This window comes from Spinacia oleracea, chromosome 2 (genome assembly GCF_020520425.1).
Source record: "Spinacia oleracea cultivar Varoflay chromosome 2, BTI_SOV_V1, whole genome shotgun sequence".
NCBI classification, from domain to species: Eukaryota; Viridiplantae; Streptophyta; class Magnoliopsida; order Caryophyllales; family Amaranthaceae; genus Spinacia; species Spinacia oleracea.
The window spans coordinates 9944348-9957256 of record NC_079488.1 but is presented as its reverse complement, the minus strand read 5'-3'; the positions used below and the strand labels follow the sequence as shown (position 1 = coordinate 9957256).

General features: G+C 36.1%; 2 protein-coding genes across 2 annotated transcripts; both read left to right on the top strand.

The window, feature by feature from the left end:
• Positions 1-1366: 1366 nt before the first annotated feature.
• Positions 1367-4903, top strand: LOC130467211 (uncharacterized). Its single transcript, XM_056835649.1, has 4 exons — positions 1367-3744; positions 3826-4125; positions 4204-4309; positions 4394-4903. Exons 1-4 carry the CDS (start codon positions 1367-1369, stop codon positions 4901-4903), a joined length of 3294 nt encoding a protein of 1097 aa, XP_056691627.1.
• Positions 4904-10219: 5316 nt separating this feature from the next.
• LOC130466771 (uncharacterized) lies at positions 10220-12006 on the top strand. Its single transcript, XM_056835369.1, has 5 exons — positions 10220-10424; positions 10503-10595; positions 10734-10829; positions 11306-11734; positions 11851-12006. The coding sequence occupies exons 1-5, from the start codon at positions 10269-10271 to the stop codon at positions 11884-11886; spliced, it is 810 nt and encodes a 269-aa protein (XP_056691347.1). The 5' UTR covers positions 10220-10268; the 3' UTR covers positions 11887-12006.
• Positions 12007-12909: the final 903 nt, after the last annotated feature.

Here is a 12909-nt window from a genome sequence, read left to right as displayed (position 1 = left end):
TAGAGCTGCTTCTACTTCACATTCTGTAGATCCAAATATCTTCTACTGAATTTTTTTTCTCTTATTGTGCTAGCTAGGTATTTAAATACATGAAACCATTCTCTCTATTCTTGATAAGTTTATAGAGAATAAGAATATTCAAATCACTATCACCACTAATCAACACATCTACCATATTTATTGTCGCTTATTGTCACCTTATAGATTTTTTGTTTTTTCTTTATAAGGGTTGTAAATTGTAATATTCTTCGTTAGTTTCAACACCTATTTGCTTATTATTTGACACTAGTATGTGCCCGTGCTAATGCACGGGAACTTAAGATTTTAAAAAGTTAACTAAATATTATTTGCCTTTCTTATACTTGTACTTAATTATATTTTTTTGGTTAATATATTTTTACTTACCATTTCAAATTTGTATTTTTACTTACCATTTCAAATATGTATCTTACATAGAAGCATTGGAAGCTTTGGACTTTAGTTCAAGTGGCCGCCGGTTTTAAGCTTCTTCGTGGAATTTGGGATCTACTTTATCCCAACATCTCTCTCCCAAGCGTTTTACAGGTGCTTAGTGTTAAATTTGACATTCTTATTATTATGAAGAATTTGCCTTCATTTTTCTAATCAACTTGTGGTTGTGTGTAAGTGATAAAAAGATTAAATCATACATATTATCAAACAAAAAATTTGAGTGCAATTATTAGACTCCTGCCTTGGATATTTTCTTTTAGCTTTTACCATCTTATTCATTATGTTGAAATTTTGTGCTCATAAATGAGTGAAACTCGCATGCTTTGTTTTCCTTGTTGAATTCACGTGCAGTTGAAAGTATGACCTTCTATGCTAAAAAAATATAATATGGAGTTAATGGAAATGAAGTTCTAGTGAGAAGACGAATATAGGTACCAAATATTAGTCACTAGTGAAGAAGAATTAAAGAAGAAACATAAAGTTATGTCATGTGCTTTTCAGAATCAATTTATAACATTTGGTTTTGTAGAAATCCTGTTGTTTTTAAGAAGGCTTTTAAATCAGTAAATGCTTTTGTAAAAGAGATATTGTTTAAGGCCTCTTGTAGAAGCACTAATTAGATTATTGGTAATATCTTAGGTTGGATAGGTGCCTCTGTTAGAGGTGATTTTGTTTGGTGGCCCTCGATTAATGTAACCTTGATGTTTCAAGGTCTCTTTTGTTGTTAATAAAATCATTGTTAATTGCCAAAAAAAGAAAGCATAAAGTTATGTTATGAATTATATGTTATATCAAGGTTATAAGAATGATCATAACGTTTACCTATAAAATTTCATATTATACAACGCATATTACTAATTATATATCTTATTACTATACTATTTTTCGTATAGATATGGATACAAGTTGGATAGATCTACCCACTGGCCACCCTGAATATATCGATGGTTGTATGCAATTCATTGCGTTTGCCAATCAAGGTCTATTCGAAGGAAAAATTAGATGTCCATGTAAGAACTGTAAGGTGGATAAATGGTTCCCGGTTAATGATGTAGAGCGACATATTTTGTTTAAGGGGTTTTATAAGCCGTATAGAAATTGGATCTTTCATGGTAAAGGGGATATGGTTCAACGTATGTTAGGGAGTGATGGAGGGAGTACTAGTGAAGGATCCCTTGGTAATCAAAGTGGGCTTGTAGGTCGAGATAATATGGGAGGACTATTAAGATCAGCTTTTAGTGTTAATGTGCCACCCAATTTTCCAACTTTTGAAGCAAGAGAGGATGGTGAATGGACTGAGGAGCCCGTGTCATACGACACAGATGTTGAATATGATGATTCTACAATAGAAGAAGATGCGACATATAAAAAGCTACTTCAAGCTTCCGAGGAGAAATTATATGAGGGGTGTATTAATTTTTCAAAGTTATCTTTTCTTCTACACTTATTTCACTTGAAGTGTATGCATCACTGGTCCATTGAATCTTTCAATATGCTCTTGAAGCTGATTTTAGATGCATTTCCTCAAATACTTGATTTTCCCTCGTCTTATTATTACAGTAAGAAAATGATAAAAGACTTGGGCCTTGGGTATGAAAAAATTGATGCTTGTCCTAATGATTGTATGCTGTATTGGGGTGAATTTTTAGAGAAAGACAAATGTAATGTTTGTGGTAAATCGAGGTGGAAAACAACCAAGGGTAAGAAGGGTGACGATGTAAGTGATCAAGGTACGAATACTTGTAAGAAAGGTGTGCCAGCTAAGGTAATGCGATATTTTCCTCTTATCCCAAGACTAAAAAGAATCTACATGTCATCAGAAACAGCAGAAGATATGAGATGGCATGATACAGAGCGATTGGGTGAAGATGATAAGAAGATTTTGAGGCATCCTTCCGATGCCTTAGCGTGGAAGGCATTTGATGAGCGTTATAGAGATTTTGCATTAGACCCTCGTAGTGTTCGATTAGGTCTTGCGAGCGATGGGTTTAATCCATACCGTTTAATGAACACTACTTATAGTACATGGCCAGTGGTGTTGATTCCTTATAATCTTCCACCATGGCTATGTATGAAACCATCTTCTTTCATTTTGTCCACACTTATTCCCGGAAAAGCAAGTCCTGGAAATGATATTGACGTGTATTTGCAACCATTAGTTCATGAGTTAAAATTGCTGTGGGGAGGGGTTGAAGCTTTTGATGCTTTTGACGGAGTGAAATTTAATTTGCGCGCGGCTCTGCTTTGGACTATTAATGACTTTCCTGGCTATGCAATGCTCTCTGGTTTGAGCACAAAAGGTTACAATGCATGTCCTATATGCATGGATTCCACACCTTCTGATAGATTTGGGAACAAGATTTGTTATTGTAGCTATAGAAAATGGTTACCCGCAGATCACCCATATCGACGTCAGGGTGAAAAGTTTTGTGAGAAGTTTGGAACTAATGAGTTGGGTGAAGCCCCATCTCGTCCTAGCGGCACTGATATATTGAGGCAACAAGAAAAGGTCGAGTATGTTTATGGAAAGTCAAAGGCACCACCGAAAAAGAGACAAAGAGGACATACTGATAACAATGATGTCCAAGATGAAATTGTCTTTGGTACCAAGAGAAGCATATTCTTTGATTTGGTGTATTGGGAGCATAATCTTCTAAGGCATAATTTAGACGTTATGCACATTGAGAAAAATGTGTCTGAGAATCTTTTGGGAACACTTCTTAGTATGGATAAGAGTAGAGATAATAGGGATGATCGAGAAGCCCTTGAAGCATGGAGAATAAAGACTCACCTTTGGCTTAGTGCTGATCATAATGGAAATGAATACATGCCTCCAGCTTCCTATTCTATGTCTAGGGAGGAAAAAGAGAGATTCTTAACTGTTTTGCAGAAACTTAAAGTTCCGGATGGATATGGATCCAACCTTTCTAGTTGTGTGAATATGAAGCAAAGGAAGTTGATTAACCTCAAGAGTCATGACAACCATGTTCTAATGCAAGATATCCTCCCCGTCGCCTTAAGAGCTTCTAATGCTACAAAGGTGATTGACTTGTTGGCTAGATTGTCTTCGTTTTTCAAGAAGTTGTGCTCCACCAGTATTGATCCAGATGATTTAGATGGTCTTCAAGATGGAATTGTTTTAACTCTTTGTCAGTTGGAAATGGAGTTTTTGCCTTCATTTTTCACAATCATGGTCCATTTGTTGATTCACTTAGTGGAGGAGGTTAAACTTGGTGGACCAGTGCAATACAGATGGATGTATCCCATTGAAAGGTTTATATCTTACCTATGTGAATTATATATTTTTTTATTAAATAATTTACATTTATTATATACAAATATTTTATTTGAAAGGTACTTGTCCCATTTGAAGTCACATGTAACCAATAAAGCCCAACCTGAAGGATCTATTGCGGAAGGCTACCTTTTAGAGGAGACAATTAGGTTTTGCTCGAGATATCTTCAAGGTGTTAAGACCATCTTCAACATGCCTAAAAGGATGGATGATGACATTTCAAATTCTGATGATTACTTATTTAATTCCGGCGGTCGAGTCATTGGAAAGGAGGTCAGCATTCGCCTTGATGGTCAAAGCTTAAAACAAGCCCATCGCTACGTTTTACTTCACTCTGATGAGATCAAAGGGGATCTAGAGTAAGTATTATGTTGGTTTTCTTTTGAATAACAAATTTTGTAATAAATCACTCTTATGTTTTTTCTTCTTCCACGAAGTGAATTTTTAACCGAGAAGCGTCAAATGAACTTAGAAATTTCCGTCGCGGAGAGTGATGAAAGTAAATGGATCATCAATGAATTTGGAGGGTGGCTGCGAAACAAGGTTACTTAAGTTCTTTTAATGTTAATACATACTTCTGTTTTTGAAAAAATAAACTTTATTTGATATAATTAAGTATTATCGTAGGTACATTTCATAGATGCAACCACCGAAGATGGGAAACTAAGAAAAGCTTTGGCGGGTGGTTTGCATTCTTATGGTAGAAAATTAAAAGGATACATAATCAATGGATACAAATTCCTTTCCACTGATCGCGATTGTCGTCTTTTGACACAAAATTCTGGAGTTATGGTTGAAGCGGATGGAGTGGCATACTACGGAAAAGTGATGGATATCTATGAATTAAATTACTATGGAGATTATAAAGTTGTATTGTTTCGTTGTGATTGGGTAGACATTCGTAGGGGTGTAAGAACATATCCAAACGGCGGAGTATGTGTCAATTTCTCTAAATTGATGCATACTGGACGATTATTGCAAGATGATCCATTTGTCTTCTCATCTCAAGTAAAACAAGTTTTTTACATAGAAGATGAGATACAAAAAGGATGGTTCCATGTTGTTAAGAATAAGCCTAGAGATTTGTTTGATTTAGGTGATTCTTTACCAGTAGCGGAAGAGGGTGGGGCCGATTGACCATGCTTATTTATTTTATGCCGTTATTCTTTGTATTTGTATTCTATTGATTCGATCTATGGACTTATTATCTTTTATTTTCAATGTACTAGTTATATCATGCTCTTTTCCGGAAGCTCTTGGGTTACTCTCTTGTATTGTCTCTTGGTTATTGGGATTATTGCATAATAAAGTAAGGATTGAGGTGAGTGACTAATGAAGGGAAAGATTAAAAGGAAAGACTGGGATGATGGATTGTGGATAAATCTGCAATTCAGCAATATGATATCTGAATTTAGTTTAATGTTTGAAACAACGTTTAATCTTATATCATTCACCTTAATTAGGTTTGCAGATTAACACATTTATTTCTCTGTACACCCATATATAGTGGTGAGCCTATTGACGGTTTCACCCCTATGAATGTCTTCACAATGTAGCATGGCTGAAGTTTGTAGCAAATTACTGAAATTTTATTCAAAATAAAACTAACTAAAGGCTGAGCATCTGCATCTGTGCTGCTGGTTTCAAGCTGAGTTCAGCCTTTTCTTCAAGTTGTTCTGGGTAGGGTTCTCTAATCTGTTCTGATGTTCTGTTCTGATGTATGCAGGGGCTGGTTTTTTTTCTCTTGCATTTTGGTTCTTTTCTCTTGCAGTCTGGTTGCAGGCGACTTATCGGTTGAGGTCTGCTACTATCTTTTTACGTTACAGTTGATTCTTCTGTGTTGGCTGGCTTCTTAAGTGTTTCAGCTTCCTGTTGTGTTGACTTCCCGCCTGCTATGCTAATATTTATGAGTAGATTGCTTTTGCAACTCAGTAGCAGGCAACTTACTATTTAGAAGCTTAATATAGACGTGGAGTTAATTGGTCGACTATGAACCAAAGGATAAGTCTCATGTATTGTTTCTCTTGTCTTTGTGATAGAATGGATAGATGTGTTTGTGTGTGACGGGGGATGCTTCGATGCGTTGCTTTGAAATAGACAGTAAATCTGGTTGTGTAGGCAGCTTTGTGGGATATACCAAGTCACCTTACCTTTCACGTTCCTTATTTGTAACTAATTTTACTTAAAGAAAACTAAGCTTAGATAGGAATTTCACCTCCCAGATGCTGCAGCAGCAAAGAACTTCTCTGTTCTGCGGATCGGTTCTGGAACAACAAAATGTGAAGCCTGATATGACCATTGATGAGAATCTCTGCAAAGTTTTCCTTTGAGACGCTTGATGAGTTGTTGGAACTCCTTTCTTTGTAGTCTATGTCCACAAAGTATGAAGTGTGCCGTTTGTTTATTTTTAACCTTTTCCAACTCAGGAATAATGTTTAAGGAACTTGAAGTTGCTGCATCGCTCTCATTTGCTGTCAAATTCGACTTACTGGTTCCATCTTTACTTACATCTTCATTATTATCAACAAACAGCTTACTTCTGATACATTCATCATTGTCTTGCACCTCATCAGTCTTGTTTAACACTAGTGTGCCACGCCTCTTTTTCCCCGCTATTTTACCAGCATGTTTTCCACCCTTACTAACTGCATCACTCTCATTGATTGTCAAATTGGACTTAGTACTGATCTGCTTTCCACCATCAACATTCGTTTTATTTGCATCGCCCTCATTGACTTGCACCTCAGACTTGTTTAACACCAGAGTACCACCACGCCTCTTCTTCCCAGCTAATTTACCAGCAGATTTAACACCCTTACTAGTACTTTGATCATTTGCAAGAACAGGTTCGTTTTCTTTGTCAAATTTCGTTTAATCAAGATGACAGTCTTGTAAAGATAACAGTTTTCTAGATTGATGTACTGTTTTTGGATTTGTTCTTGTCCAAGGGTCCCAGAGTAAACTTGGTGTGCATCGGGATTCAGTCTCAGTTTGTCCTTGGCTAGTAAGATTGCAGCCTGGCTGCATTTGCTGATATGCCAGGAGTTCTCTCTATAGGAGAAGTTGTCTCTTGGTTTATAGATCAGTGAATTTCTAGACAAAAGAAGTATGAGTCAATTTACTGCTAATCTGTGGTTCCATCTAGGATTTTGTTAGTGTTTTCTGCTTCCATCTGTTTATAACAAGGTTTTTGAGTTGGTTGCTTATTTTGTTCCTTCTTTAGTTGATGGTAGATAATGTCCTAAGTCTAGAAAGATAGGGCTGAACATGCTTACCTACATTCTGAATTCCAACTCTGACATAAGAACGAAAACAATGCCACCAAATTTCCTGATAACGCCATTGTATATATATATACTATATGTTAAGATAGAGTTATAGTACCCTTAAAAAAAGAAAAAAGATGTAGTACCGTACTACTAATACTAATAGTATCCTAATATTGATTGATAAAAATAAGTTTCTTGTTTTCAAGAAACACAAACCTGTCAAGTATTATGTTTACAGAGTGTATTTTTTGTTTTATGGAGCAAATTCTTTTCTGAAAGAATAATGGTTTTGTAAAGATAAATATTCTATTTAATCCAAGTCATGGTGTATTCCATGTTATTAGGTTCTGCATTCTTTGATTATTGAGTCTCTATGTTCATAATCGAACTTATTGGCTGACTGCACTGCTAGATTTTTTACGGTAGTCCATAAGAATTTTGAGCTGTGTATTTAGTTGTGGCCTTACTAGTTCAAATTACACTATCATCTTGATTAGACAAAGTATTAATTAATCCCAGATATGCAGCTTGCTTATATCCTATTTACTATTTAGTGTTTCATTCTTATATTTGTTGGTTTCATCATTTTTTTTTATTCATGGCTGATTGTGTTTCTTACTTGCTGAACAGGAACTAAAAGTCATGACTTACAGTACTAAAAGAACATTTTTAGCTACCGATGACAGATCAAGCCTTGGTGCATCGAAGTCACCCAAACCTTCTGATCCATCACCCAAATCTTCTGATCCATCCATCCAAAACTGGGGACCGTTCACCCCTCCAACACTTGGAGTATCACAATCATTTGGGTCTGTTTCACAACCCATCAAACAACCCACAACTGCTAAAAAACCCACCCTTTCTACATCATCTCCTTCAATGGTTGCATCACAATCATCCATGCCTCGGTCTACTTCCATGATTTCAAAGCAAAAACTTAAGACATCATCAAAACTAGCTGTTACCCAGTCAAAACCATCCTCTAACCCATTACCACAATCAATTTCGCCAACTCTTACAGGAGCATCACAACCGCAAACAAAGGTTGCACAAAGTAGATGGTCAAAAGGACCTTTGTTTCCCAACCTCATTGAAATAGCAGCACAAAAAACAGCAACAACGAATCTTGCAGCCTCACACCAACCTACTGTGAAGCCTAACCTGCAGAGTACTACTCAGCCTACTGTGAAGCCTATCCTCAAGCCTCCTATGCAGCCTACTACTCAAGCTACTGTGAAGCCTGTCATAGTTACCCGACAGCCTTCTCTGGAGCGGGACAAAGCTGCCCAACAACTTCATAAAGTTAGACATCAGCCTGAAAAAGCTTCACTCACAGGTACCAAACCACAATTGGAAAAAAGAGCGTTTGTTGCACCCATGAGGGCAACAAAATCTGTGATGTCACGACCTCCTACACCACCAATCACCATGTCAGGGAAAGATCGAGCCGGGAAGCTTGCTTCTGGTCAGGTGCCTCCAACTTACATGCATGTGAGTGAAAATGCATTTCAAAATCAATCTCCTCCATCCAATCATATTGAGGCTGAAGTTATGCCAACTTATAACTGGGAGGAATCTGAAGAATCAGCTCCAGAGAGTGATGAAGAATTGGATGAAAATGAAGGAAGTGATACTACTGTGAAAAAATCAATACCTCGACATCGAGTTATTGTTCAAAATTGGCCGTATCAGAGGGAGTTTGATGAGAAGAACGAGGTTATAGCTATAGGTAAACATGTCTCTACTTAATTTAAATATGGAAACTGTGAATTATATTGGTGATTTTTTCTATCTCATTTAACTCCATATCTCTGGCAGATGCTGAAGGAATACACCACCTTGTGAAAGGTTCGGTTATGCCTCGAGACGTTTGGCTTGATACACCGGGATTCAGATACATTGTTAAGTTCAATGAATTCAACCAACCTCTTCGAAAAGGTGGTAAAATCCTTGTGAGTTTCCTTGGAGATATTGCAAAAATAGATGATATGTGTCCAGTGGGATTGGATAGTTGGCGTGATCTGGACGCTAACTTAAGAGCTAATATAGTTAAAGCTATTCGGGTATGTGGATTTATCCTTCTTACACTTACATTAATTATAACAATAAATCCTAAAGAGTTCACATTTGGGGATAAAATGGAAACAAAATCATCAAAACATATTATTCTCAATGAAATTCTTCCATTCCAAAGAGAACTACTCATACTCAGTTGCATTTTACACGTCTCTAATGCACTACTTTGAATGCTAGTATCTTTCTAATCGACAAATAAGATAAAATTCCTGTTAATACTCACTTCAAAATAATTAACAATATCCATTATTCATAGAAATTCAAATAAAAAAACCACCAAATTAGAAATAAAGTAACAAAAATGCATCAAAAGAGTCACCTTGGGAAATGTACATCTGTAACTACATAAGTTTAACATCTCAAAGCATAAGAGTGTCATCGATTATTCGAGGAACTACCGTACTATATTTCACTATATATCTTAACACTTTCTAGCTTAAATAATTATTGTCAATTGGCCATGGTTAGACTTCTAAGTTACACTTTCTAATTTATTTAGTTACACGGGAATTTAATAGTTTAAAAAGTTAACTAAATATTTTGAGCCTTGTATTTAAACAATTCTTAGCCTTAATACTATTTCTTAGCCTTAATACATATACGATGTTTGAATTAAGGCCAATTTACTATATTCTAGATTTCCAATTTAGTAATGAGTAGTGACATGACTGGCATCAATAGAGGACTCGAGAGCTCTCTTGCTCTAACTTCCTACCCAATAGAACCTTAAAAAAGATGTCAGCTTCCTGTATACTCAACCCAGCCGAGAGCAGCTCATCTTTTTGAAACAACTCCCTCATATTATTATCTCTATTATTTCTCACAGTCGCAGAAATGAAACGAAATCAGAAAAACAAATAGAAAGAATGACAGGTGAGCAATTGTAAATATAATATCTTTTGATTGGAATCAATTCCATTTGATTGTAATTGATCACTGATTGGTCAAAGTAGTCTAAATTAGTTTGCATGATTGACGGTAAGTTTGGCACTTCTTCCGTTTTATATACTTGCAACATAATTTGGCACTTCTTCCGTTTTATATACTTGCAACATACTTTTTCACACAGTTTAACACTTACATTGAGTCCTTTTTCTTTGAAGAAACATTTTGTGATACCTGATGGGGAGCTAGTTAACACATCACTTTTAAACCGCATGGACAGACCATGGAAGCAGCATAGATACACATTGAAGAAAAAACATTTCGATCCAGTGAAAACTCCAGAACAGAACTTTGCCAATCTGCCTGATGGAGTCTCCTCTAAGAGTTGGTCGGATTTGGTTACATATTGGTTTACACCAAAGGCCATGGTTTGTTACCTCGAAAGATCCTAAATTTAGTAAGTTTAATTTATTTTATTCATGCTAACATTGATTTCTTGAAACTAGGAAAAATCTGAACTTGGAAAAAATGCTCGAGCATTACAAGACCGTAATCACAAGAGTGGTGCTACAAGCTTTGCTAATCGAAGAGCTGATTTGGTATGATTTTCTACCTTCTTTGAGTTGTTGCATTTTAGTTACTATAGATTCTAAGTAGATAGGAACATAAAACACAAAGATACTATAATCAGCCCTACTCCACAAGTTTGTTTATTTATTTGTTTCCTATAATTGCAGAAAAAGAAAGGGGAGTTTAGCGAATTGGCATTTTACAAATCAGTTTATGCCAAAGATGGAAGCTTTGAAGAGGGCACACCCTCTCATCAATTTATGGTATCCATTGCGTTGAGCTTATTCAATCTTTCTCTAATCTATGCGAACTCCTTAATTCAATATTTCTCTTTTTTATAGTATCCAACATGATATGTGAAGACATTTCAATTTTTGAAAAGTGGCCAAATTCTTATTTGCTTATTTTCTCAGTTGAATCCTACTCTGCACTTTAGTTTAACAGGATCGGTAAATAGTGTCACTCTGGCGAGTTCATACACTCAGTAGTTGAACTGATCTGATCAGCACTGTTCTGATCAGAACTGATTTGATCTGAACAGAACTGATCAGTTCTGAATATTTCTGTTCCGATCAGATCAGTTTTGATCAGATCCGTGCTGATCAGATCAGTTAAAACAAGGCCTCTGATATCTATATATGTATATATTTCATTAGCATTAACAAATGTAACAAGGCCTCCGATCTTTTATCTTCTAGAGCTTACACTTCTGATATTCGCTTCTCATATTATCTAACAGGAGGAAGCAAACGATGAGGTCCAAGAAAACCTTGCGAGTTCCTCTTCTTCCTTGTCTAGGGTTGAAATTGAGAATGAGGTCTTTAATAGGCTTATGTATAAAGGTGAAATACCTAAACGTCCTCTGAATTATGGGTTTGGAGTGAAACAAAGTGACATCTTTGGAGTGGAAGGTTTGCTAAGGAAAGAAGGGTCAAGCTATGTTAACAATGGTGCCGTGGAAGTGGAGAACATAAAAGGTGAACTATCAGCTGTAAAGAAGCAAAATCAGGAACTTGCACAACAAAATAAAGCTCTAAGCACGAAGTTTGATGAAACAACGCAGTCATTTAAAATGATTGCTTCTTTCTTAGGACAAGTTTTGAAGGAAGTACGCAAAGGAAATGTTTCATCAGACCTTTTAGATGGTGCGGAATCAGCAATACATATGGTTAGTCATTTTGCTTTAGAAACATGCATGTCTTACCGATTAAGTATTTGAATATTTGTTTTAGTACACTCAATGTAAAATGTATTCGATGTGGCTTATTAAAATGGTTTTTGTAGATTAATGATGATTCTGGTGGCAGTGGTGAAAAATAGGCCGAGACATGAGATGTGGACACTATTGCCAAAAGCAAGGTAAACTTATATGGACTTAACTATGTTGCTAAGCTTGATTTTTTTTGCGATTTGTGACCATAAACATGATTTATAACCCTATGTTTCTGTGGACACATTCTGAACCTACAAGCCAGATTTCCATACCGTTTGAATTTGTTTGCTGTTCTGTAACTTTATTGAACCTGTATAAAGCTCTGATTGAGCGTGTGCAAGAACTTATTGATTGCACTACTTTCTATCATTACATTTTTGTTCCTTTTTTCCTTGTTTTTGTACTTGGTTATGGTGTCAGTTGTTGGGCTATGTTGGCTAAGAAAAGAATTTGCTGCATCGTGATCGACACTAATCTATTGTTATCAGAATTAACTAAAGTACTGAATTAATTAATAGGCCAAGTAATGAAGTATTAACTGAAGCTCCATTTGTTTCGCTGCTGTTTTTTAACAGCACCAAAATAAGAACCCCACCAGAATGTAGCTAATTACTCTCACACCAAAACTGCAAACCTGAACTTTGCTACTGGTTATAATGGTAGGATGATACAGGACATGGCCTAATGAATAGCCAGTTCCATTTCTTCCATCTCTTTCAAAGAAACCGGTTGATTCTCTTTTCTTGTTTTGCTGCATATCCTGTATCATCCTACCATTATAACTTTGGGCATATATTGCTTGATGCTTGAGTTTGTACTCTGGATTTCCTAAAAGGTTATTCTCTTCATTACCTTCTTTGAAGGTTCCCGGGAAAGTGGCTGATAAGCGTGAGTGTCACAGCAAAGTGTTAGCAATCGCTGCATATTACGATTACGAAATATGGCAGATGGATGTCAAAACTGCTTTCTTAAACGGCGTTTTAACAGAAACTGTGTTTATGACACAGCCTGAAGGTTTTGAGGATCCAAAGAATGCTAAAAAGGTATGCAAGCTAAAGAAATCAATCTACATATTGAAGCAGGCATCCAGGAGCTGGAATATACGTTTTGATGAAGCAGTCAGTGACTTT

What these genes read in the sequence shown, in the direction of transcription:
- LOC130467211 (XM_056835649.1), top strand. Translation starts at nt 1,367, where the DNA reads ATGGATACAAGTTGGATAGATCTACCCACTGGCCACCCTGAATATATC. An exon ending in TGGATGTATCCCATTGAAAG is followed by an intron (nt 3,745 to 3,825) that starts GTTTATATCTTA and finishes TTTATTTGAAAG; the next exon opens with GTACTTGTCCCATTTGAAGT. An exon ending in GAGGGTGGCTGCGAAACAAG is followed by an intron (nt 4,310 to 4,393) that starts GTTACTTAAGTT and finishes GTATTATCGTAG; the next exon opens with GTACATTTCATAGATGCAAC.
- LOC130466771 (XM_056835369.1), top strand. Translation starts at nt 10,269, where the DNA reads ATGGACAGACCATGGAAGCAGCATAGATACACATTGAAGAAAAAACAT. An exon ending in CACCCTCTCATCAATTTATG is followed by an intron (nt 10,830 to 11,305) that starts GTATCCATTGCG and finishes ATTATCTAACAG; the next exon opens with GAGGAAGCAAACGATGAGGT. An exon ending in CGGAATCAGCAATACATATG is followed by an intron (nt 11,735 to 11,850) that starts GTTAGTCATTTT and finishes TGGTTTTTGTAG; the next exon opens with ATTAATGATGATTCTGGTGG.